We start from the raw sequence: 27,079 nt of genomic DNA on the forward strand, positions 1-27,079 counted from the left end.
GAGAAAGAAAATAGCAAACAGGACTTATAGTGGAATCATAGAATAATAGTGGCTGGAAGAGACCCTCAAGATCATTGAGTCCAACCATAACCTAAATCTGGCATTAAAACATGTCCCTAAGAGCCCCATCTATCTGTGTTTTAAACACCTTCAGTGATGGGGACTCCACAACCTCACTGGGCAGTCTGCTCCATTGCTTCAAAACCCTTTCCCTGAAGAATTTATTCCTAATATCCAATCTAAACCTCCCCGTGTGCAACTTGAGGCCATTTCCTCTTGTCCTATCACTTTTTACTTGAGAGAAGAGACCAACACCCTCCATGATAAAACCTCCTTTCAGGTAGCTGTAGACAGCTATAAGGTCTCCCCTCAGCCTCCTGTTCTCCAGGCTAAACAGCCCCAGTTACCTCCACTGCTCCCCGTCTGACTTGTTCTCCAGACCTCTCACCAGCTTTGTTGCCCTTCTCTGAACTCACTCCAGCACCCCAAGGTCTTTCTTGTAGTGAGGGGCCCAAAACTGAACACTGGATTTGAGGTGCATCCTCATCAGTGCCGAGAACAGAGGGATGATCACTTGCCTGGTCCTGCTGGCCACACTATTCCTGATGCATGCTGGGGTGCTGGTGGCCTTCTTGGCCACCCAGGCACACGCTGGCTCATGTTCTGTCACTGTCCATCAACACCCCCAGGGCCTTTTCCATTGGGCAGATTTCCAGCCGCTCTTCCCTGAGCCCGTAGTGCTGCCTGGGGTTGTTGTGACCCAAGTGCAGGACCCAGCACTGGGCATGAAACTGAACAAGTCCAAGAGTTGGATTGTTCACCTGGGATAGAGTAACACTGAGTGCAAGTGTAGATTGGGAGAGAGCGGCTGGAGAGCAGCCCTGCAGAGAGGGATCTGGCGTGATGGTTGGCCACAGGGTCAATAGGAGGCAACACTGTCCCCCAACAGTCAAGACAATAGCCCCCATCCTGGTTTGCATCAAACACAGCATGGCCAGGTGGTCAAAAGAGGTGACTATGCTGCTGTATTCAGCATTGGTGCGGCCTCACCTTGAGTTCTGTGTGCAGTTCCTGGCCCCACATATAATTACAACAAGGATGTAAAGGTCCTTGAATGCATCTAGACCATCCCCAAGCCCATTGGAGGCCCTTAGGAAGAGTTCCTCTCTCCAAATATCCAGCTTAGCTTGTTGCTGCATGAACAACCAGGAGAAACTGCCCCAGGACCCTCATTCCAGACCCCATCTCCTCCACCCCATACAGGCAGAGGTCTCCCCCTTGGCACTGAGGTGGTTCCAGGGACCCAAGAGACACCTGTAGGAGGAGATGTTGGGTGGGGATATGGTGTCCTTCAGTGCTCCTCATGGTACCTCCTGCTGGGCTTTGTGCCACTGGTCACAACCCTCTGAGCCTGGATGTTCAGCCAGTTCTCAGTGGTGCTGAGCAGGAACATGCCCACGAGCACATTGGGCTGCACTGGGAGGAGCGTGGCCACCCAGACAAGGGCAGTTATTGCCCATCGTGACTCAGCACTGGTGTGGTCACATCTGGAGCCGAGTGTCCCAGTGTGAGGTTCCCCATTCTGGAGGAACGGGAGGAGTTGTCGTGTGGCCAGAGAAAGTCTGGGTCACGTGTGGAGATGTTGGGAGACCCAAACTTCTTTAGCTTGGTGAAAAGGAGGCTGAGAAAACATGCTGGTTTTACTGAAATTGGGTCAATTTTCTTCATGCATTTTGAACCTCTCTCCTTCACAGCCAGTACAGTCTTTTGTTCAGATTTACTATGAGAATAATGAGGTAACGCTGTTTCTTCCCTGGGATAGAGTTCATTTTGTCTTTTAGCAGCTTTTCAGTGTTTGCCATTTGTTATGAAAGGAATGTCAGAACTCACTGGTATCTTGGCTGTTGTCAGGGAAACCAAGGACTTCTTTGGCCATCCAGCTGTGGATGCAGATTGGCAGGAGGGGACACAGACAGGACAGCACCTGGATTGACATGCAGGCTGATCAATGACATATTCCTTATGATTAGCACGATGCTCAGTCTAAAGCTGGAGCCGGCTTTTGGGCTTGTTACATCCGTTACTTTGGGTTTTGCAGCTGGTTTGGTCAGTTCCATTCAGAAGTTTCATCCTGTCAGGAGTTCGATGTCAGTTCGGCCTTTTGCCGTTCTGCCATTTTGCCGTTGGCCTTTGGGCCTTTCTGCCTGTTGCCCTTTTGCTCTCTCTTGCTGGGATGGGCTGTTCAGGACCAAGGTGCTCCCTTCTGCAGGACTGGCTGCTCCGTCTGACTGGAGTTACACGGGGAATGGCACTGAGTATATTTTCTTAATTTATTCATCTATTTCTATTTAATTTATTTTGACTATTGTCAGTAAAACCAAGGACTTCTCTGGACTGCAGCTGCAGGTGCAAATTGGTAGGAGGGGGCACAGACAGGACAGCACCTTGATTAACATCCAGGTCAATCAACAAGCTATTCTCTGCCATTAGTGTCATGCTCGGTATAAAGCTGGAGATGCCTTTTCCATCCCGTTAGTTTTGGTTTTCTGGCTGCTTTACTTAGCTCTATTCGGAAGTTCCATTCTATTGGGAGTTCAGTGTTAGTTCAGTTTTATGATGTTTTGCTGTTTTTCAGTTGGCCCTTGGGCCTCTCTGCCTTTTGCACTTGTACTTTCTCTTGCTGGGATCAGCTGTTCAGGACCAGGGTGCTCTCTTCTTTTGGGCTGCCTGTTCAGCACAATGGGAGTTTTGTGGGGGATTACACTGAGTGTCATATATTTTACTTTATGTATATCTTAGTATAAGTATGTTAGTAGTAGTAGTGTATTATTTTTATTGTCTTATTTATTATCTGTCTAAACCCACAAGTTTCTCCAGAGTGGAGCTCAGGATCAAGAAATGTCATTCTGAGCGCAGTGCTGTGGTCATTCAAGGAGTCTGGATCAGCCATGACTCTGTGTTTCCAGGAACAGCTGGTGAGGATGGAGAGACAGCAGCACAGGTGGGGACACACTGGGCTGACAACAAGGTGGGGAAGCACATGGGGTGTCTGCAGCCTGTGGGGAAACAGCCACAGGCCTGGGACAGTGCAGGATGGACTGTGGTGGACATGGCCAAGGGTGCTGGCAAGACTGGATGTCCCTGCAAGAGCCAAGGTCTTTGTCCCCTTGGCTCTGGCTGATGTCCCTGCCAGCGAGGCCTAAGAGGAGACACATGGTTGTCATGGCCATGGCTCCCCATTGCCTCCTTGCACCCCCAGGGAGTGTCACAGCATTGTCCTGCACTGGGCATCGCACTCCCCACAGCCCCAGGAAGAGCCCTGAGCCACACGTGAGGGACAGGATCTCCCTTCCAGGGGCAGGGGCTCAAGGCTTGGCCATTGTCCTTCATCAGACAAGCCAAGGGCTTTCTCAGCATCAGAGCTGCTGCACTTTGCCTTTGCCTGATGCAATCACTGCCTCCAATTATCTGCTCTAACGAGTCCCTGGGAGGCTTTGTCAGTAACAGCCCTCAGTGGGGCCCATTAATGCTTCGAGGTACTTTGGAGTTTGCTTCTGCCTTGGACTTCTTGAGCAGATTCTTCAGTCTGTGCTTGGTATCTGACGTTCACGGACTCATCACCAAATACGCCATGGGGCTCATTAAAACACAGAAAGCCCTAACGATCAATGTTTCTTTCCGTAATTTTCTTCACATCTTCAAGCCTTGTAGAACTAACTGGAGAGGTTTCAATGGGACACTTGCTGATGAAGTTTTCAAAGAAGATTTAATGAAGGAGGTTTTTTCTTTCAAGGGTATTTTCTCTCATTTTTCAGTGTATGGAAGGAGTGAAAGCAGCATTCTACACTGGACATTGATCCCGAGGGTCTCCTGGAGACATCTGGACAGGCAGGAGAACAGTCCTTGAGGCTGGACACTGTATGGACAACCTGGGTCCTCACCCCCACCCCCAGTCTGCCGGTTCCCTCCTTGGCCACCAGAGATTGCATCACTTTTCCTCCATCAGACTTCTCCACTGAGCTCTGCAGGAGATGCTGCAGCTCCTGTGCACCAGCTCCACCTGCTCTCCTGTGCAAACACTGCACAGTTCAATCAACAGCAAAACACTTTCCTCAGCTGTGTGTGTAAGTGGATCTGGTGAGGTCCAGCATCCACAAGGGACACCCACACAAGAACTGCTTTAGACAGAGAGACAGGAGAGCATAGAAATAAACACAATGAACGTGTTGACTGCCATGTCAATTAGAGCTCTGAAGAACGGGGCAAGTTTGTAACTCCCTGAAGCTCAAAGCAGAAACCAGACAGTTGAGAGGCCACTGAATGACCAAAGAGCAAGTGGAGGAGAAACCTGAGAGCACTGGGAAGGACAAACGTCCAGACAGTGCTGGAAAGTTGTCCTTGGACAGGGACATTGAATCAGGAGAGGTGGGAACTCCTGAATGACGAGGGAGATGAAATCAGAGAGTGTTGGTAATAGAAGTCCAGGGGAAGACCAATATTTCTTCTCCTACCCTTAGTACATCTTTCATCAGCTGTCTCACCTTAAACAGTCAGGGCCATTTTAGGGCCCCATTGTACCTGAGGTGCTGGCCTGAGATCGGCATCTCTCACACAGGACCTGGGGTGACCAGAGCACCTTGCAGTGCAGGTGGAGCCTGGGCAGGGTTTCCCGGGGCATCTACACTGGCACCAGGTGTTTGTGTCCCTGGAGCTGAAGACATTTGTGTCCTGTATCCATGCCCAGTTCTGGAAAACTCTTTCCTTTCCAAAGAAAAGAAACTCCCCTATAAAGACATTTAAATCAATAAATGAAATAAATGAATAAGTAAGTAAGAAAATAAATAAATGCATATGTAAGTAAATAAATAAATAAATAAGTATGTACGTAAAATTAAATAAATAAATAATTAAATAAGTAAAAAAGTAAGTAAATAAGTAAATAAATATTTAAGTAAATAAATAAGTAAATAACTAAGTAAATTAATAAAAAAGTAAGTAAATAAGTAAGTAAAAAAGTAAATAAATAAGTAAATAACATAAAAAGGAAGGAAGGAAGGAAGGAAGGAAGGAAGGAAGGAAGGAAGGAAGGAAGGAAGGAAGGAAGAAAGGAAGGAAGGGAGAAAGAGAGAGAGAGAAAGAAAGAGAGAAAGAAAGAGAGAAAGAGAGAAAGAAAGTTGACACCTTCCTTTGCTTTGGATCTTTGTCTTCAGTTCTTCTTATTTTAACTTTCACTGACATCAACTGACATCTGATGGGCCTGCAGGCATGAAGCCAAGATCATGTTGTGTCTTGCACAGCGCCCCATGCCCTCTGAACCTTCCCTGCCCAGGACTCCTCACACGTTGCCCAGAGCGAGTCACACTGAGGTGTTGGCTGGTTCCCTGGCTGGGATGTTGGTTTAGATGGTCACCTACAGCACAGGTGGGTCCTGCCCCATCATCGCCTGCTCTGCTCCAGTCTGAAACAGAGCCCAACATCACAATGGGATCATGAGAGAACTGAGGCTGAAGGGACCTCAGGAGTCTGCAGTCCAACCCGTCACCAACTGGGTCACACCAAGGTGTTCCAGCCTTGATTCAATCAGAGCTTTAGCAGGACTAGAGAAGTGATCATCCCTTTGTACTGGGCACTAGTGAGGCTGCACCTTGAATCCTGGGGTCAGTTTGAGGCCCCTCATGGCAAGGAAGACATTGAGGTGCTGGAGAGAGTTCAGAGGAGGGTGACAAGGCTGGTGAAGGGTCTGGAGCACCAGTCTCACGAGGAGCGGTTGAGGGAGCTGGGGCTGTTCAGCCTTGAGAACAGGAGGCTGAGGGGAGACCTTATTACTCTCTACAGCTGCCTGAAAGGAGGTTTTATCATGGAGGGTGTTGGTCTCTTCTCCCAAGTAGCAAGTGATAGAAAAAGAGGAAATGGCCTCAAGTTGCACACGGAGAGGCTTAGATTGGATATTAGGAAGAAATTCTTTGGGGAAAGGGTTTTGAAGCAATGGAGCAGACTGCCCAGTGAGGTTGTAGAGTCGCCATCACTGAAGGTGTTTAAAACACATATAGATGGGGCTGTTAGGGACATGGTTTAGTGCCAGATTTACGTTATGGTTGGACTCGATGATCTTAAGGGTCTCTTCCAGCCACAATTATTCTATGATTCCATGATAAGTCATGTTTGCTATTTTCTTTCTCAGAGGACCATGCAGCCTCCCTGAGAGCCAGGACTTTTCTGAGGTGTTTGGGAGACGTCTCACGGTCACACCAGCCAGTTCCACCAGCCCGTCTGTCCCTTCCCAGACCAAACCTCTTCTCCATATCCCAACCTTCCAGGCGAGTTTCTGGGACACAGCAAATGCTGTCCAGGTCCTCTGGGCCTGTTCAGAGAGAGCAGCTTGCCAACATGGTGATGCGCTCTCTGTGCACCTCAGAGCTTTCCTGACCATTTTTCTCAATGTCCCGCTTGTACCCATCCTTTCTGATCCTTAAGCTGTACATGAGGGGATTGAACAGGGATGTGGGGAAGGAGTAGAAAAAAGGCTTTGTCAAACTGTCTTGAGAGGGCTGTTCTGGGCATCCCACAGTCCAGGATGAGGGTGCTGTAGAAACCAGTGGCATTGGTGAGAGGTCCAGGAGGAGAAGGCCTTGTGCCTATGTACACTGGGGTAGAGCAGTGATGCATTCATGGGACGCCCATGTGATCAGGAAGGGGACAAATGGCTCTAAAATGCTTTCCAGCCAGTTCTTTACTCATCGCACATACACCATCCAGGCCACGAGCTGCAGCTTCTCCAGGAGATGCTGTGGGACACGGTGTCAAAGGCTTCACTGCAGTCTAAGGACACAACACCCACAGCCCGTGTGGCGCATTCACTGCCCACCACAGACTTTCCCTCATCTGCTCAGCGGTCACCTTGTCACAGAAGGAGATCAGGCTGGTCAAGCAGGACCTGCCTTTCATCAAGCCATGCTGATTGGGCCCCATTGCTCGTCTGTGTGGGTGACCTCACAGTCCTTTGCCAGCCATGTTCCTGTTGTTGGCCAATCCCCTGCAGAGGCAGAAGTGACCTCACAGTCCCCTCCACAGTCATTGGTTCCTACTGGACTATGAGTTCCTGAGACACAGTGACCACACGACATCGTACCCACCATCACCCTCCTTGTGGTCCACTGTGTGAGCAGATCAAACTGAGCTGCTTTCATCAAATGTATCTGATAGATTTCCTATCAAGGGTTTGAGTGGAGAAACGTTCCTCAGAGGAGCTGCTGTATTTACTCTGGGGCATTTTATATCTCCAAGGAAAAGATTCATGGAAACCTACAATAACGCAGGTTGGAAGAGACCCCTGAACACCATCTCTGTCCCACTGACCTTTATGGCACCCCAAGGAACAGGTAATGGCGTTTGTGCTCCCTTAGGTTCATCTCACCACATGCACACACTGGACATGCACATGATGTGTGTGTTTACATCTCATACGTACAATGAAAATAGGGACTTTTGACCTAGTGTTTCATAGAATTATAGAATGTCCTGAGTTGGAAGGACCCACAGGATCATGGAGTCCAACTGCTGTCCCTGCACAGGACACCCCACAGGTCACCCCGTGTGTCTGAGAATGTTGTCCAGTCTCTTCTTGAACACTGTCAGGTTGGGGCCGGGGGCCCCCCCCCAGGGGAGCTTGGTCATTGTCCAACACCTCTGGGGAAAGAACCTTTTCCTCATGTCCCACTGATCCTCCCCTGGCACATCTTCCTGCCAATCCCTCATGTTCTGTCACTGGTCAAAAGAGAAAAGAGTACAGAACCATGAGGTCTCCTTTGAGTCTTTTCTTCAGCTCTGATGCTCAGAAACCCCTTGGTTTGCTTTCTGCAGCAGAAAGGAGGAGCCATGAGCTCCAGGCAATGGGAAGGGGGATCCTGTCCCTCACACACACTCAGGGCTCTTCCTGGGACCGTGGGATGTGGGTGTGCAAGGCCCAGGGAAGGACAACACTGGGACAACAACTTCCAGCTTCCCCATGGGGCTGCAAGGAGGCAGCGAGGCCCCAGTGCCATGAGGACAACATGTCTGCTCCTGGGGTCAGTGGCAGAGACAACTGCCCTGGCCAAGGGGACACAGACCTGGGTTCTGTGGGTCCCTTCCAGCCTTACAGCGCCCTTTGCCATCTCCACCACACGCTGTTCCACACGGTGCTGCCCCTGCCCCTCTTTCCCTGCAGGCTGCAGACACCCATCTCGCTTCCCACCTGCTCTCACCCCAGCATTTCTGCACCTTCACTGCTGTGTCTGCACCCTCACCGGCTGCTCTTTGGAACACAAACCATGGGCTGATCCAGCTCCCTCTGGGTCACCTCTTGCCCCACAGCACTGCCCTTCCAGTGACATTTCTTCCTCCTCATATCTATTCCTCACCTTCCAAGTAGACTTCTTTTTTCTCTTTCCTGCTTCTTCCCACTATCAAGAAAAGCTCGACCATCTCATAAACTGCCCTTCATGCAGGGAACCCAACCCGTTAGGCTTCTTGTGGTCTTTTACCTGACCAGAGAGAAGTCACCTCCCCATGATCTTCTAAATCCCATGAGTGCTGCTGGCCTTTCAGCTTCTCTGACAGACACGACCATGTCCCTGCCCATGTCCCGTCATGTTCTCAGATGGAATGGACGTGACAACCCATCTCCAAGGGCTCTTCCTGGGTAAGACCTGTGTGCCCTTGGGCAGAGGTTCTTTCCCAGCCATGTCCCTGCTGCTGGGCTGTCACCTCCAGACACAGAACTGACCCCACTGTCCCCTTCACAGCCACAGGATTCCGCCTGGATTATGAGTGTCTGAGACACAACTGACCTCATAATACCTCACACACCCATCACCCTCCTTAGCACCCAGGACCTGACCAAGACTGAACCGTGCTCTACACAGTCCTACCCCTGCCCCTCTTTCCCACAGGCTGCAGACACCCATCTCGCTTCCTCACCTTGTTCAAATGTCAAATATGTTTTCTACTAGCAACGTGGGTGAAAAGCACTCCTCACTGGAACTGCGGGATTTACGTTAACACCTTCTAGATCTCCTCTTTTGCAATGTTTTTTACTTTTCCTCTACCTATTCTCTCTCCAGAAACCTGTCCAAGGCAAAAATTCTGTCAAATCACAGGATAACTCAGGTTTGCAGAGAGCCCTTGTCTCACTCATCTTGTCTCACTCCCCTGCTCAGGGCAGAGTGAACCAGGTGAGGCTGCTCAAGGCCTCCACTCAGGTTTGCATCATCCTCAAAGGCACTAAAGATTCACTCTGATACATAATAGAAGGGGAGAATAAAGATGCTCAACAGTGTTGTCCAAGTGCTGGTCACTGAGGGATGACACCAGTAACTGGCTGCATGAAGGACTTTGTACCACTGGTGATATTTGGGCTTGATGGTTCAGCCAATTTCCCACCCAGCACCCCCTTCTTGAGCCCCATCAGCACCACTCTGGCCAGAAGGAGACCATGGCTGAGCCTTGCAAATGCCCTGTACACAACATGCCTTTCTTTCCCCTGTCCATTTGGGTTCAGCAATCTCTTCCTTGTCCTTCACATTCCTGGAAATGGCTGCAGGAGGACGTGTCCCATCCCCTTCCCAGGGAGGGAGGTAGGGTGGCCAGCCTGTTATTCTCCCTGTTCCTATTCCTGCTCTTCTTGAGGATGGGTTTGAGATCTGTGTTTTTTAAGGACCCCAGAATCATTCTGGTTTCTATGGAATTATTGAGATCACAATCTGGACTCACAAGCAAGGGTGACAGAGCAGACTGGAGCACTTGCAATGATCCTGTCCAAGGCAGCTGAGACGAATCTCACTGATCCAGTGAGGTTTGTTCATGAAGTCACACACAGGACTGTGAGGTTCTGTCAGGTGTCCACATCTGAGCTGTCCTCATGGACTCCTTATGCACCCAGGGATGCTCAGCGACAGAGCCTGTCATTTTTACACACAGAAGTAGCAGTTACAGGCCTTCATGGAACCCAAAGTAATAGTTGAAGTTGTTTGTTCTCACTCGGGTTCATATCACCTCATGTACATGATGTGCGTGCTCTCATCTCATTTGTACAAAGCAAACATGGATTGCTTAACTACTCATTCAGTGTCTATCAAGGAGTGAAAAACAGCTTCTGTGGGTGAGTGGTCAGTGCTGGAAATGGTGGTTGTGAGGGGCCAGTCCATGGTGATTGACCTGGGGCTCCTTCCACGGGGTGTCCAGTGCACAGGGGCACAGCCCAGCCCTGCTCTGCTGGTCCTGCAGGTCTCTGGCAGGAGCCTGGCTGTGAGAGGACACTGCTGTGTGCCAGCCCTGCACACACACACTGTTCAGCTGTACTCTGGGGTTTCATCTGTGGGCCAGTTTCTGGCGTATATTCCCCAGAGAAGGTTTGGAAGAAGACCTAAACCTTCAGGCCCTGCCCATAGTAGATCACCTTTCTCTGTGGAAAGGTTGTTGTGAGGCCAGCTCTGTCACAGCAGTGCCCATTGCCTGTCCCTGCCTGCGCCCACAGCACTGACACACAGCAGGACGGTGACCAAGCTGCCAGAGCACTCAGGCCTTGCACCAACACCAAGGATGAGAAGGAGAGTGTGGAGTGGAACCAGAACAGCTCTGGAAGAACAAGCGCTGCTGCTCCCTGGCAGTGCTGCCACGATGGAGTGTTTTACCTTCCTCCCATGAACAGGAACTGTCCCTGCAGCTCTAAAAGGGGCTTGCAGGAAGGGTATAGTGAAAATCAAGTCTCTACAGGACAATTTATTTTGTTTAAATACAGAAAGATCATGGCTCCTCATTAACACAATCAGTGGTTATAAAAGAAAAGCAGACAGTGATTTAGAAAAGGCATGACAATATTATCACAATTTAAAAAATGCCAATAACAACAGAAAATAGAGATGAGAGGCTGGATCTGTAACTAGTTACATTAAAACTGCCATGTAGAAGCAGATGGACAGTTTATTTTTTCAGAACACACTGAGATATGAGTTTGCACAGGGCATTCTTGAGCTCCTGGTTCCTCATGCTGTAGATGAGGGGGTTCACTGCTGGAGGCACCACCGAGTACAGAACTGACACCACCAGGTCCAGGGATGGAGAAGAGATGGAAGGGGGCTTCAGGTGGGCAAACATGACAGTGCTGACAAACAGGGAGACCACGGCCAGGTGAGGGAGGCAGGTGGAAAAGGCTTTGTGCCGTCCCTGCTCAGAGGGGATCCTCAGCACGGCCCTCAAGATCTGCACATAGGACACCACAATGAACACAAAACAGCCAAAACCGATTAACAGACTAAACATAATAAGCCCAAGTTCCCTGAGGTAGGAGTGTGAGCAGGAGAGCTTGAGGATGTGGGGGATTTCACAGAAGAACTGGCCCAGGGCATTGCCCTTGCACAGGGGCAGTGAAAATGTATTGGCCGTGTGCAGCAGAGCACTGAGAAACCCAGCGGCCCAGGCAGCTGCTGCCATGTGGACACAAGCTCTGCTGCCCAGGAGGGTCCCGTAGTGCAGGGGTTTGCAGATGGCAACGTAGCGGTCGTACGACATGATGGTGAGAAGACAATACTCTGCTGTGATAAAGAATAGAAACAAAAAAAGTTGTGCAGCACACCCTTGATAGGAAATGTCCCTGGTGTCCCAGAGGGTATTGGCCATGGACTTGGGGACAATGGTGGAGATGGAGCCCAGGTCCAAGAGAGCGAGGTTGAGCAGGAAGAAGTACATGGGGATGTGGAGGTGCTGGTCCCAGGCTATGGTGGTGACGATGAGGCCGTTGCCCAGGAGGGCAGCCAGGTAGATGCCCAGGAAGAGCCAGAAGTGCAAGAGCTGCAGCTCCCGTGTGTCTGTGAATGGCAGGAGGAGGAATTGGGTGATGGAGCTGCTGTTGGACATTGGCTGCCTCTGGGCACTGGGTGCTCTTACAGGAGAAAAAGTGAGTAACAATTTAGTGGAGATTTCTCTGACAAAAAACAAAGACGTCCTACAAACCCTCCCCTGTGACGCACAGACACCCTTTCCTTTTTCTACAAGACCTTTCTTCAGCACTGACTGGAGCCCTGCTTGGTGCTGGCTGAGAGAAAAACCAAGACAAAAGGTTATTTGCCCATGGACTCTTAGTAAGTCAACCCAGCTCTGCAGAATTGGGCTTGGGCAGGGGACAGTTCTGAGATTCAGTTTTTCATATGAAATCAGTGCTAATACAGTCTGGACTGTCAATACTCTCAGTGAAATAATTGTAAAGGCATTTTTAAAACTCCCAGGGTTTTTTTAACAGCTTCCCCACCATTTCTGCTGGCCAGTGTCCTTGGACATGAGAAACCCTCAGCATTTCTGCTACACTCAGTGAGAACAGAGCGAGTCCTGCAAGGCAAGAGGATGCCTGTGGGTCAGTGCAGAGTAAGGAGAGCTGCTCTGTCCCTCTGTCCTGCTCCACCTGCCCTGGGCTGGCACCTTTCTGAGATGGAGGCTGATCACACTCCCATGTTACCCTGAAGAGCCACCAGGCACTGCTGAGAGCAGAGGGACCCACCTCAGACCATGACGTGTCCTAAACTTTCCTAAGTCTCAGCACCCCACGTTTATCCCAGAACAGACAGGGCTCATTTCACAAACCAAACAGCATTTTATCTGTTGTACAATCTCTGTGCTTCTCTATGGGGATTTCAGATAACACAGAGATGCTGTAGGACAGGTTTGTTTCCTGGAGGAAAGCTCACAGCTTGGAAGAAAACCCCAAGGAGACAGCCCAGGGTACTAATGATGGCATTTGATTCAGGGAGACTCAGCTCAGTCCCCAGCCCCACAGACTGCATTGCCCACAGCCCACAGGTCAGAGCAAAGCTGGGACACGTGTGCCCATGGACACACCTGCAGGAAAGGACCCCCAAGATCAGGCTGTGACTCTGCAGCTGAAACTGCCATCCCCAGAGAGCCTGACAGCAAGAACAAGATCCCAAGAGCAGTGACCCAGAGCAGGGGAGCAAGAAGGAAAATGCGGTGAGGGTGGGGGTGAGAGAGGCCAGGGCAGAGGCAGCCGGGCACTCAGACAGCGTCCCCCTTCCCCAGCTGTGCAGCCACCTCCCAGACACCAACAGTGCCGGGCAGCTGCTCTCAGCCCCTGTGCTCTGCAGAGGAACTGCAGCTCTGGCTGCACAGGAGCTGCTTCATGCCTTGGAGCCCCCGGCCCTGGGGGCAGAGGCTTTGCTGGGTGGGACAGGAGGCCAGGGGGCTGCTCACAGGAGGGATCTGACCTGCAGGGGGTCACAGGGACTTATCTCTGTGCTCCTTCCCATAACAATTCCGGGTTCGGTTTCCTCTCATTTCTGATCATTTCCCTGCTGTCTGGAGATTCTGCCCTGGGAGGTGTTTAGCTGTCCATGTCTGTTCCCTGTCAGTGCTCACAGACCATCCCACCCTCTGTGCCCTCCCCCTGGCCCTACAGATCCTGCCTGTTCACAGGGCACTGCCTGGGGGCATATTCCTGTTTGCAGGCTGGGAAACAGATTAGAGATTAAGTGTACTCAGGGAGGTTCCTTATCTTTATAGTACCCTTTGTCTTCTTCTTCTCCTTGAAACCTCCTCTTATCAATATTCTGGAATGAGCTGGAGCTGTGAGAAGCCTGGACCCACGGAGAACCCAGCAGCAGAAGGACCCTGCCCTGCCGGGGGTCGCTCCTTCCCCCCACAGCTTCTCCCCTCAGTGTAGCTGGGCTCTCCCGGGCAGGCTGAGCGCTGACCCTGGCAGGCGGCAGAGTCCCTGCCCGGCAGAGCCCTGGGGTGCAGGGACCCTGCTCTGCAGGACAGCCCTGGGCACCCCTGCCTGCACATTGACATTTACACCCCACAGCCACCCTGGAGAGAACGCAGCATTCACGTCTTGATACTGACAGTGCAGAAGGCAATCCCTGCTCTGCAGCACATCCTCCCCTCTGATCAGAGAACCTCTGAGAGCTGTACTTACATCTCTCGCAGGCTCTGAAACGTGGCAGCTTTCTGAGATCCTACAATGATTTGCAGGTTCAATGCCCTGCAGCCACAGGCTTCATATCGGAGAGGATTTCATTTCCAGTGACCTCTCAGCATCCTCCCAGCCCAGACTGCGTTTCCCTCTCTGTGCCTGGCTCCTGTGCCCTCGGTGCTGCAGGCAGAGCCCTCAGCCCTGCTGCGTGTGCAGAGGAGCTGCTCCTGGGCAGAGCTGTCTCTCTGCAGCGCTGCCGCTGCCATGAGCTCCCTGTGTCCCAGGAGCCCAGCCCAGCTCAGCAGCACAGGAGCAGCCCATGATGTCCCTTTCTCTGTCCCCTCTGGGCTCCTCCAGGTGTCCCTGGGGCTCCAGGGGCACATCCTTTGAGACAACCTGAAGTAATCAGTGATGTTGATTACTTCTCTTATGAAGAGACACATCATTGTGTTCTTTGTATTAAATAGTTACTTAGTATGAGAATCAACTTTTCTTGTCCCATCATTTGGCATTTGTCCTAATGCCCTTCCAGAAAGAACAGCCCGTCTTGCTAATCCTTTCAGAGCAGGTTGTTCAAGAGGTGTCAGCATCCATGTACAGAGTCTATGCAGCAGCCAGGCAGGAAAGCCATTGTTACAGAAATGGAGACGAGACACTTGACCAGCTCCTTGCACCCAGATATCAGCGTGACATGTCTGCAGAGATTCCCAGGAACCCCTGAACTGTAAGTGCAGAGCATGTGAGTCCTGGTTGGGTATCCTGGCTTGTCTCATGACCCATGTGGTGCTTCAGGCTGTGAAGAGAATCAAAACCAGCCATTGGACTGGGGTAGTTCCATTTTACACGTGTCACACAGGGCAGATGAGGGAGCTCAGAACTCCAGACTCTGCGGCACTGTTGGGACTGCAGAGACTGGAAATGCAGGTGACAGTGTGTGTCAGTGCACACACATACAGATTCTGGCTTCCTTTGGGCCTTTGCACTGACCTGGGATCTGTTCCTTGGCCTTCTTTGTCTCAGAAAGAAACTGTTCTCCTATGCAATCTCCACATCACACTACATAACAAATAATTAAAAGGTAGAAAAGTAATGAAAGGAGCACAATTTTGGGGTAATTCTGTCCAAGAGGTGTACTCTTTAAATGATTAAATCAAAAAAGAAGTGAGAGAGAAAGCATTGTTCTAAGAAAGTCTTTCAAGACACAACTGCTGAGGTGTAGTAGCTGCTTGGAAAAGCAAGTATGACTGATAGGACTGAAATTAAAGAGCTTTAGTTTATCATGATCATCTGTGAGAATGAGGAGTTCCCTGTTACTGTTACTACCGACAGCACCACTGTTAACAAATATCATTCAGAGCATCTCCATTTTTCCTGGGCTCCAAAGTTCATCCTGCTCAGAGTTTGACAGGATTGCTGCAAACCCTTGTGACCCAAATCTCTGCAACTGTCTCTGCTCAACATCCTGTTACCCCAAGAAGGGGAAAACTGCCAATGCAGGAACCAACCCAACGCCCAACCGGCCTGGAGAGCCAGGACAGTTGTGCCACACAACAGCCGCCTCTGAGGGAACCTGGAGGTGATGGAACTGAAATGGTTTCAACCCAAATCATAGAATCAGAGAATCATTTAGGCTGGAATAGACCCTTAAGAACGCGGAGTCCAACCATAAGTCAAACATTGCCCAGTCCACCACCAAACCATGTCCCAAAGCGCCTCATCTCCACGTCTTTTAAACACCTCCCGCAATGGAAGCTCCAATCCTGAGCTGGCAGGACACCATTGGCTGCAGTTGGACATAAGATACTGGTCACGGCTGTGAGTTCAGCCCTGGCTGGCAGAATGTCTCACACCCTCACTGAGGAGGGCAGGGGGCTGGGAGATGGGAGCACGTTTCAGTTTCCAGATCCCAGCACAGACCCCAAACCATCCTGCCCTTGGACTCTGGATCCCATTTCCTGAGATGCAAAGCTGGTGGGGCATCTGAGGATAATCATGTTAAAAGGCATGAAAAGTCCTTCAAATTTTTGTGTAATTTGTCTAGGGATGTCAGTTTTATATGCTTATGTTTAAATATCTGTAAAATAATACTCTGCATCTCTGGTAGCCCCTCTGGCAATGACAATTAAATAGGCATTTGCACTGTAAGGCTCCATACCCCATCCACAAGCACACATCTAAGTGGTTCAGATGACGGGTGGTCTGGCAAACGTCACCCTTTGTGTCCCCAGGTGATGGACACTGCTCATGTGCCTCTGCAGAGAGTGGCAGGAGCTGGATCCCCTTCTCGGGACAGACTCCTTCCAGGAGAGACACAGACACAGGGGAACTCATCGGGGCTTTACGGCATTTCACTGGGCATCAGTTTTGACATATTGGGTGCTGTCCTGTGACTGCCCTTTCTGCACAAATGATCACACAAACACAACCATTTAGTGAGACATGGTCATAAAGGGGCTGTTATGGACAAGACATGTAACCATGAACTCTGGAGAGAGCGAGGAAGTTCATAATAAGCAGCAGGAAGAACCAAGAAGCTCGAGGCCTCTTCTGAAGAGCGGGAGGCCTGAGCAGCCGTGATTGGCCATTGTAGGTGTGGGAGAGGGTCAGGGCATGTCAGGGAGAAGCAATGAGATGGCTGATGGCTTCAGTGAACCCTTCCAGCCATGTCTGAGCCCAGCAATGGAAAGCAGTTCATGTCTGCAGGTGGAGGAGGAACAGGAGGAAGATTTTCCTGGGAATATGGAAGGAAGAAAGGCCTCTCTTGGGCTAATCATGTATGGCAGTGCCATTTGCATGCTGTGGGCATGGCTGTGCCTGGGAGATGGGGAACGGCTGCTGCTGGGGTGGCTGTGCTCAGTCATGGCCCATGAGCTGACCCTGCTCTGCTCCTCTCTTACACTGCCCACACTTGGATGGTCCTCAGGAATCATTCATGAACCTGGTGGATCCATGAACCTCCTGGAGTGATGGGTATGGATCCAAATAGGGGATTCAAGCAAGTTTGGGACTGGGACATTGAGGTGATTGGTGACCATTGCCAGGTGTGTGAAAGAAGCTGGATGAGTTATGAGGAACTCACAGGCATTTCCAAGTCCACAGAACACCAGAGCCTTGCAGTTAAAGCAACAGCACTTGACATAAAACCCACAACCAAACACAAAACACTCACACTGACCACAGGAAAAGCCTTGAAAAACATTGGAGAAAGATCTACTAGGTCCCAGGGGTCAGGGCTCAGCCATTCTGGTGATGAACAAGCATCAAGGGCTCACATGGCAGAAACTTGGGGTTTCCTTCTGCCTTTCACTTCATTAGAGGTTTGTTCATTCTTTCAGTAGCTGCAGTTCAGGATCGTGGCAGCAGAGGGCTCACTAACATCTAAAATGCTCTAAATGCCACGGTTCTGTGCATCATTTTCCTACAGACTTCAAGTCTGGTGTGGATTATTAGGGAGATTTCAGGAATAGCCAAACAGAGAGCATTTCCATAATAAATAGCAATAAAGCTAAATTTCTTCTATTTGCTTCCCTGCTCGCCCTTCCCTCCCTTTCCAGAACAGGTGGCATCAGCAGCCGCCAGGTAATACTGATGTGTTGCATCTCCTGATAAAGACTGAATATGTCAGAAAAGTGGGTACCTAAATCACCATGTGAATGAGGAGACAGTCCAGGACACGTTAAGGGGAGTCACACTCCTCTGGACCAAGAGGTGGGTGTCCATGGCAATCTCAGGTGCCACAGCACAGCGATACTTGTGTTCAGGGAGCTGGTTAAGGGACCCATCTCCTGTTCTGTAACGGTGTCTGAGTTTGCTCAGGTCACCCCTGACTTGAGCCCCATCCACTGCTGGGTGTTCTCCAGACTCCTGCCTTCAGGAACAAAGTCCCAGGAGACCTTGCTGGTGAAGATGAAGGCAAAGAAGCCATGAAGAACCTCAGTCCTGTCTGATTCTACTCTTATGAAGTTCAGCAGCAGGCCGACGTTCACCCTGTCTATTCTCTTACTGAGAGTGAAGCTCTGTCAGCTCATCTTGCTGCCCTTCCCGTGCAGGTATCAAGTCGAGGGCAGCTTTGTCATCATCCCCACATCCATGGACAAGGTTTCTAAATTCCTCCTTTGCAGGTTCCCCTGCTCCCACCTCCTGTGTGCTGCCTTTGTGCCCTGCAGCTCCATCAATTCAGAGGAGCAGCCTCATGAGATAAATGTTTCTGTTCATGGGTACTTGGAGAGATCATTCTTGTGCTTGGAGCAGCCTGTCCTGTAAGGATTATCAGATTTCCTGAGCTCCTTCACCCTTCCGATCTACTTCCATGTCACCAGTTTGCCCACCATCCCCCAGTATGTCCAAGTCTTCTCCTCTGGATCCCACCAGCCTGTGCTCTGCTGCTGGCCTTCCTCCGTGCCCTCTGGCGCCTGGAACCCCACTGTGTCCTAGTCACAACAGCCAAGGTGGACACTGATGTTCACATCCCTCACCAGGGTTTCCTTGTTTCCCAGTTCCAGATCCAGGTGAGCATCACTCTCATTGGCCCATGATGCAGACATGTTAGGCAGTTGACCCAACATCCTTTGGACTGTTGGCACTTGCCACTTTATCAGTCCAGTGAATATCAGAGCAATTACAGTTCCCCATAGGAACCTGCTCATTGACTGGAGACTTCCTCCGTGAGTTGCTCATGAGAGATCTTGTCCATTTCTTCTACATGATCATGTAGTTTTTAACACCCAACATGTTGTCACTCTCTATTGGTTTACATGACAAAGTCTTGGAACTGGGGGTAGGTGTTGAAGTGCTACAGTTGTCACCTCTCTAAAAAGACAACAGGAGTTTGACCAACGTCAGACAGAGCCGATTTCAGCTGCTCCATGTTGGACCCACTCATTACCAAACCTGAGCCACTCAGTGATGCTGGCAGCACCTCTGGGATATTGTATTTGAGAAAGGGTAAAAAACGCTGCACAACAGCAGGTGGGAGAGAGGAGGGAGGAGATGGGAGAGAAAAGCTCTGCAGACACCAAGGTCATATCCCACAGGACCCAAGCAGGTCCCTCAGCAGGCCAAATCCTGCTCTCCCAAAATCCTGCTCTTGGCCTTGTTCTCATCTCCCAGGAGCCTCAGCTCCACTTTCCCATCCCTGACTGTTCCATCCTGACCAACTCTTTCTGGTTTGTAAGTGTGAAGTCCCACAGGGCACCTCACCCCACTGACTCCTCAGTCACCCGTGTCAGACAGATGTTGTCAATGGTCTCCAAACCCTCCTGGATGGCTGGTACCTTGCAGATATTGGGATATCTCAGGTCTGCCATGAGGACACGGCCCTGGAAACATGAGGCTTCTTCCATTTGTCTGAAGGAGGCCTCATCTCATTCCTCTTCCTCACCAGTGAGTCTGTAGCTGATGTCCACTCACCACAACACTGCCCATGTTGTTCTGCCCTCTCCTGCTGACTCCTCAACGTTCAGCTGACATTGTCTGTCCCCAGACAGAGCTCCTCGTAATCCTACTGCTCTCCCACATGTACAGAAACTCTCTCTTTGACTCCAGACCTCTGGCATTATGAGCACCAGACACACAAGTCCCCACAGTTTCTCCAGGAGATGGCATTTATAGTGTCCTATAACTCCTCATGCTGTTATGTTGGGAGATACATCCCCATCAGGATGAACAATCTGCATGCAAACCTTAACAGATCAGCAAATGGAGATTCAGTCCAGGGAGGTTCCAGACCTTGAGAAAATCTGGGATTTACCCAACAGAAAACTCTTAATTTGTAGAAGAAGAAATGGGCAGTGATGTATCAGGGGGGACAATAACCCCATTGATCAGGACAGAGCAGGAACTGACATGCTGAGCAGTGACCCTGAGGAGAAGGGCCTGGGCACTACAAGGTCCCCACAGCAGCCCGTGGTGCACGCTCACCATGAACAAGGCAGCTGCACACGGGGCTGCATGAGGAGGAGCGTGGGGACCCAGACACCTGCAGTTCTCATCCCATTCGGTTCAGCACTGGTGTGACCCACACACACGGGTGTGTGCCAGTGTGCGGCTTCCCAGTCTGGAGCAGCAGGGAGGAACTGGAGAGTGCAGGGCTGTGCCAAGGCAGGTTCAGCACCTTGTGCACATGGTGTGGGGTGCTGAGGGACCTGGGCTGCTTTGGCCCAGCAGCGCTGGGGAGGCTGCAGCAGTGCAGGAGTAGCCTGAGAGTGCTTGAAGGGTGGTTTCAGAGGTGGTGGAGGTTTCTGTATAGTGGGAAAAAGAATTGGAATGAAGTAAAGGGACAGAGTGCAGCTGGGGAGATCCAGGCTGGACATGAGCAGAAAGGCATGTGATGGAAGGGCAGTGGTATGGTGGAGCAGGTCAGCAGAGGGAGTCTGCATCAGCCCAAGGCTTTGTGCTTCAGGGACCAGCTGGGGAGGATGGAGAGACCTCAGCAAAGGAAGGAAGATGCTCAGACAGGAGCAAGGTGGGGCAGCAGGGGGGATGTCTGCAGCCTGCAGGGACAGAGATGCAGGGGATGCCACAGCACAGGACAGGCTGTCGTGGAGATGATCACGGGATGGAAAGAGGCTGAAAGCCCCACCAGACATGAGCTCCTTCTCCCCTTGGCTGTGGCTGTTGTCTGCACCTCTGATGTCTGTGAGGAGACACCTTGTCCTTGCAGCACAGGGGCCTCATGGCCTCCTTGTCCCCATCCAGGAACCTGGGAGGGGTGGGACCATAGTCCTGCCCTTGGCCTTGCACAGCCCCACATCACACTGTCCCAGGAAGGGCCCTGGGCAACGTGGGAGGGACAGAATCTGATTTCCAAGGCGCGTCAAGTTTTGGTCCTTTGGTTAATGAAACACATCCAGATTTACTAAACATCAGAGACACCTTTACTTTGCTTTTCCTGATCTGTCATCACTGCCTCCAATTTTCTGCTCTAAACAGACCCTGGGACAGTTTCTCAGTAGGTTCCCTCAGTGGGATTCATTAACATTACAAGAAACTTTGGAGTTTACATCTGACTTTGATTTCTTGAGAAGTTTCATCACCTTCCTCCAGGGTCTGAGGTCCATGGACTCAGCACCAAACCCACCAGAGGGGTCATTAAAGCACCTTGGGCTGCTCCTGTGCTGCTGAGCTGGGCTGGGCTCCTGGGACACAGGGAGCTCATGGCAGCGGCAGCGCTGCAGAGAGACAGCTCTGCCCAGGAGCAGCTCCTCTGCACACACAGCAGGGCTGAGGGCTCTGCCTGCAGCACCGAGGGCACAGGAGCCAGGCACAGAGAGATTAAAGGCAATGTGGGGAGTTGGTTGCTGAGGGCTAATTAGAGACAAATCTTCACAGTTCTAGCACGGTAAGTCTCTGGCTGTAGGACAATGAAGCTGCATTTCCTGGAGGGATCTCCTAAAGATGATACATCCCACAATTTACAGGAGCTGTCAGGTCTCTCTCACAGTATTTCTCATGTAGGGGACAAGAACATGGTCCAGAGCAGCGCTTCCCTGCTGCACTGTCAGAGGGACAGGACATGACGGCAGCTTCTGCTGAGGGTGACTGCAGGGGGAGCACCCAGGGGTGCCCAGGGCTGTCCTGCAGAGCAGGGTCCCTGCACCCCAGGGCTGTGCCGGGCAGGGACTCTGCCGCCTGCCAGGGTCAGCGCTCAGCCTGCCCGGGAGATCCCAGCAACACTGAGGGGAGAAGATGTGGAGGGAAGGAACAAACCCTATTGGGCAGGAAAGGTGCTTCTTCTGTGGAGAGGGTGCTGTGTGGGTCAGCGCTGTTTACACATCCACATCACTCCCAGCATTTTTCAAAAGAGATGCCTCAAGGAGAAGATCAATGCAAGCATTAGGAGACAGATAAGGAGCTTTCCTGAGCCTGTATTTTCAGTTTCCTCTCCCAAGGGGTGGGAGGTGCAGGAAAGGATAAGATGAAAATGGGCTCTCTTGCTGAAACAAGTCACTGAGACTCCTGAACTGCAAGTCTGAGTGATCAGTACATCTGCCAGAAGGATCATGACATCTCTTCCCCACCCCTCTGCCTGTGCACAGCACCTGCATCACCTTGGCTGGACCCGTCAGCCTTAGTCTGACCTGTCCTGTTTTCCAGCCTGCAGACAGGAAGATGCCCCCAGGCAGTGCCTGTGAACAGGCAGGATCTGTAGGGCCAGGGGGAGGGCACAGAGCGTGGGATGGTCTGTGAGCACTGACAGGGAACAGACATGGACAGGGAAGCACCTCCCAGGGTAGAATCTCCAGGCAGCAGGGAAATGATCAGAAATGAGTGGAAACTGAACCCGGAATTGTTATGGGAGGGAGAACAGAGAAATGTCCCTGTGACCCCCTGCAGGTCAGATCCCTCCTGTGAGCAGCCCCCTGGCCTCCTGTCCCACCCAGCAAAGCCTCTGCCCTCAGGGCCGGGGGCTCCAAGGCATGAAGCAGCTCCTGTGCAGCCAGAGCTGCAGTTCCTCTGCAGAGCACAGGGGCTGAGAGCAGCTGCAGTGAATATGGGGGTAGATGTAAAAATATCTCGAACTCTTAAATTGCCTTCACCATCTCTTGTTCGTTATCACTGGGAAAGCAAGTGCTGACAGCCCTTCTGTGTTAGCAGAACCAGGACAGTCCCCACTGTTCCTGTGGCCCCACTTCTGCAGAGCTGGGCTGACTTATCGACAGCCCATGGGCAGAGCTCCTGCTCTTGGTTGCACATTTTCCAGCACCAAACAGAGCTCCAAGCACAGTGCTGAAGAATTTTGTCCTAGAAAAACAAAAAGGTGTCTGTGTGTGACAGGAGAGGGTCTATGGGAGTTGGTTTGTTTTTTGTCAGAGAACACTTCCCTGGCTTCACACTGTTTTTTTTTTTTTTTTTCCTCATGACAGCGCCCCGTGCTCAGGAAAAGCAAATGTCCAACAGCAGCTCCATCACCCAGTTCCTCCTCCTGCCCTTCACAGACACACGGGAGCTGCAGCTCTTGCACTTGTGGCTCTTCCTGGGCATCTACCTGGCTACCCTCCTGGGCAACGGCCTCATCATCACCACCATAGCCTGGGACCAGCACCTGCACACCCCCATGTACTTCTTCCTGCTCAACCTCGCCCTCCTTCACCTGGGCACCATCTCCACCATTCTCCCCAAGTCCATGGCCAATTCCGTCTGGGACACCAGGGCCATCTCATACTCAGGATGTGCTACCCAGGTCTTTCTTTTATTTTTCTGTGCTACAGCAGAGTATTGTCTCCTCACAATCATGTCGTACGACCGCTACGTTGCCATCTGCAAACCCCTGCACTACGGGACCCTCCAAGGCAGCAGAGCTTGTGTCCACATGGCAGCAGCTGCCTGGGCCGCTGGGTTTCTCAATGCTCTGCTGCACACGGCCAATACATTTTCACTGCCCCTGTGCAAGGGCAATGCCCTGGGCCAGTTCTTCTGTGAAATCCCTCAGATCCTCAAGCTCTCCTGCTCACACTCCTACCTCAGGGCACCTGGGCTTCTTGTAGTCAGTGCCTGTTTAACTTTTGGCTGTTTTGTGTTCATCGTGATGTCCTATGTGCAGATCTTGAGGGCCGTGCTGAGGATCCCCTCTGATCAGGGTCGGCACAAAGCCTTTTCCACCTGCCTCCCTCACCTGGCCGTGGTCTCCCTGTTTGTCAGCACTGCCTTGTTTGCCTACCTGAAGCCCCCCTCCATCTCTTCTCCATCCCTGGACATGGTGGTGTCTGTTCTGTACTCGGGGGTTCCTCCAGCAGTGAATCCCCTCATATACAGCATGAGGAATCAGGAGCTCAAGCATTCCCTGTGGAAACTGATGGCTGGATTATTTTCTGAAGCAATAAACTGCCCATCATCTTCTGCATAACAGTTACAGTGTAAATTGTTGCAGGCCCAACCTATCTTCTGTTTTTTTTGTTGCTCCTTGTGGTTTTTCACATGTGATAATATTGTCATCCCCTTTCTAATTCATTGTCTGCTTTGCTTACTGAGGGGCTTAGTAAATGAGAAGCTGTGCTGTATGTGTGTTTCAACAAATTAAAAGGCCTTGCAGCATCTATTTTTTCCTGAGATCCTTTCACCAAGGCCGGTTTGGAGCTGCAGAGACAGTTCCTTCGGTGGGTGGAGAGGAAAACAGCTCTCTCATGGCAGCCCTGCCAGGGAGCAGCAGTGCTTGTTCTTCCAGAGCTGTTCTGGTTCCACTCCACACTCTCCTTCTCATCCCTGGTGTTGGTGCAAGGCCTGAGTGCTCTGGCAGCTTGGTCACCATCATGCTGTGTGTCAGCACTGTGAGCGCAGGCAGGGACAGGCAATGGGCACTGCTGTGACAGAGCTGGCCTCACAACAGCCTTTCCAGATAGAAACGTGATCTCCTTAGGGCAGTGCATGATGGTTTATATTTTCTTGCTAAGTTTCTCTCAAGCATATTTCTACAAAAGTCACCCACATATGAAACCCCAGAGTACAGCCGAACACCGTGTGTGTGCAAGGCTGGCACACAGCAGTGTCCTCTCACAGCCAGGCTCCTGCCAGAGACCTGCAGGACCAGCAGAGCAGGGGCTGGGCTGTGCCCCTGTGCACTGGACACCCCGTGGAAGGAGCTCCAGGTCAGTCACCATGGACTGGCCCCTCACAACCACCATTTCCAGCCCTGGCTTCTCACCCACAGAGGCTGTTTTCTCTCCGTGGATGGACACTCAATGAATAGTTCAGCAATCCATGTTTGCCTTGTACAGATGAGATGTGAGCATGCACATCATGTAGGAGAGGTGACCATGAACACGATTTAGCACAAACAGCATTAACTATTCCTTTCCATTCTATTTAGGTCTGAGAGACAGACGAGGTCTTGAGGTCAGTTCATATTGGGAAAACAACCTGTGGGAAATCACCTGAATGCTGCACTGGCTTGTGCTTCTTTGAACTGAGCTCCCTGTGTCCATTCCTCATGACGTGGGACATCTCAGATGAGTGCAGAGCAGGTGACACAGCACAGGGCTGAGGTGTCTCCCGTCAATTGGGAGTGGCAATGGGACGCCAGAGGGACACTGTGACTCCTTCATCTGTGTGTAATAGGGACAGACTCGGTCTTTGAGCATCCCTGGGTGAACAAGGAGTCCTGAGACCAACTCAGATATGGATGCCTGACAGAACCTGACATTTCTGACATTTCTCCATTAACAAACCCCACTGGGTCAGTGAGATTCCTCTCAGCTGCCTTGAAGAGGCTCATTGCAAGTGCTCCAGTCTGTTCTATCACCCTTTCTTGTGATTCCAGATTGTGCTGTCATAAGTGTCAAGGAAACCAGAATGGCTCTGGGGTCCTAAGAAAACTCAGACCTCAAACCCATCTTCAGGAAGAGCAGCAATAGGAATGGGGAGAATAACAGGCTGGTCATGCTTCCTCCATTCCTGGGAAGGGGATGGGACAAGCCTCCTGCAGCCATTTCCAGGAATGTGAAGGACAAGGAAGGGATTGCTGAACCCAAATGGACAGAGGAAAGAAAGGCATGTTGTGTACAGGGCGTTTGCAAGGCTCAGCCATGGTCTCCTTCTGGCCAGAGTGGTGCTGATGTGGCTCAAAAAGCAGGTGCTGGGTGGGAAGTTGGCTGAACCATGCAGCACAAATGTCACCAGTGGTACAAAGTCCTGTGTGCAGCCAGTTACTGGTGTCATCCCTCAGTGACCAGCACTTGGACAACACTGTTGAATGTCTTTATTCTCCCTTTCCAAGATATAAGAGACAGCACTTTAAGTGCCTTGAGGATGATGCAAACCTGGGTGGAGGCCTTGAGCAGCCTCACCTGGTTCACCCTGAGCAGGAGAGTGAGACAAGATGAATGAGACAAGGGCTCTCTGCAAACCTGAGTTATTCTGTGATTCGATAGAATTTTTGCCTTGGAGAGGTTTCTGGAGAGAGAATAGGTGGAAGAATAGGAAAAAAAAAAAAAAAGGCGAAAGAGGACATATGTGCTGTGTTAACAGAAGTACAGCAGTTCCAGTGAGGAGAGCTTTTCACTCTCATTGTTAGCAAATATATTGGAATAATTTGAACAAGGTGAGAAAGCGAGATGGGTGTCTGCAGCCTGTAGGAAAGATGGGAAGGGGTAGGAGTGTGTAGAGCACGGTTCAGTCTTGGTCAGGTCCTGGGTGCTAAGGAGGGGGATGGGTGTGTGTGGTATTATGAGGTCAGTTGTGTCTCAGACACTCATAATCCAGACGGAATCATGTGGCTCTGAAGGGGACAGTGGGGTCAGTTCTGTGTCTAGAGGTGACAGCCCAGTAGGGACATGGCTGGGAAAGAACCTCTGCCAAGGTACCCACAGGCTCTACCCAGGAAGAGAGACGGGTTGTCATGTCCATCCCACCTGAGAACATGAAAGGACAGCAGCAGGGACATGGTCGTGTCTGTCAGAGAAGCTGAAAGGCCAGTGGCAGTCCTGGATTTAGAAGATCATGGGGAAGTGACTTCTCTCTGGTCAGGTAGAAAAACACAAGAAGCCTGATGATGGGATTCTCTGCATGAAGAGCAGTTTCTGAGGTGGCTGAGCTTCCCTTGGTAGTGGGAAGAGGCAGGAAAGACAAACAAATTTCAGAAAGTACAGCTTGGAAGGTGAGGACTGGATATGAGGAGGAAGAAATGTCACTGGAAGGGCAGTGCTGTGGGGCAAGAGGTGACTCAGAGGAAGCTTTTGAGAGAGTGCAGAGGAGACGATGAAGCTGCTCAGTGCCTGGAGCACAAGTGTGATGAGGAGCGGCTGAGGGAACTGGTGGGTTCAGCTGGAGAACAGAAGGCTGAGGGGAGACCTTCTCGCTGTCCACAACTGCCTGAAAGGAGGTTGAACATGGAGGGGGTTGGTCTCTTCTCATGAGTAGTAAGTGATAGGACAAGAGGAAATGGCCTCGAGTTGTGCCAGGGAAGGTTTAGATTGGGTATTAGGAAAAAAATTCTTCCTGGAAAGGGTTGTCAGGCATTGGAACAGGCTGCCCAGAGAAATGGTGGAGTCACCATCCCTACAGAGGTTTAAAAGTAGTTTAGACGAGGTTCTTAAGGAAGACGGTTTAGTTCTTGAGTCAGGTTATGGTTCAACTCGATGATCCTGAGCGTCTCTTTCACCTGAAACAATTCCATGATTCTGTGATATC

The 27,079-nt window shown here is 51.0% G+C and overlaps 2 protein-coding genes across 2 annotated transcripts in view; one reads left to right on the plus strand and one right to left on the minus strand.

Annotated features, from left to right (window-relative positions):
• LOC308052349 (olfactory receptor 14A16-like) overlaps nt 1–27,079 on the plus strand; it is a gene marked incomplete at its 5' end in the record, with an annotated part of 255,248 nt that overhangs the window by 36,938 nt on the left and 191,231 nt on the right. The gene's annotated exons all lie outside the window — the stretch shown is intronic.
• Nucleotides 10,960–11,892, minus strand: LOC308052332 (olfactory receptor 14J1-like; the record flags this gene model as incomplete). Its single annotated transcript, XM_080364421.1, has 1 exon — nt 10,960–11,892. The coding sequence occupies one exon, from the start codon at nt 11,890–11,892 to the stop codon at nt 10,960–10,962; it is 933 nt and encodes a 310-aa protein (XP_080220547.1).

Source organism: Nesoenas mayeri (assembly GCF_963082525.1).
Source record: "Nesoenas mayeri genome assembly, contig: SCAFFOLD_40, whole genome shotgun sequence".
In the NCBI taxonomy this organism is placed as follows: domain Eukaryota; kingdom Metazoa; phylum Chordata; class Aves; order Columbiformes; family Columbidae; genus Nesoenas; species Nesoenas mayeri.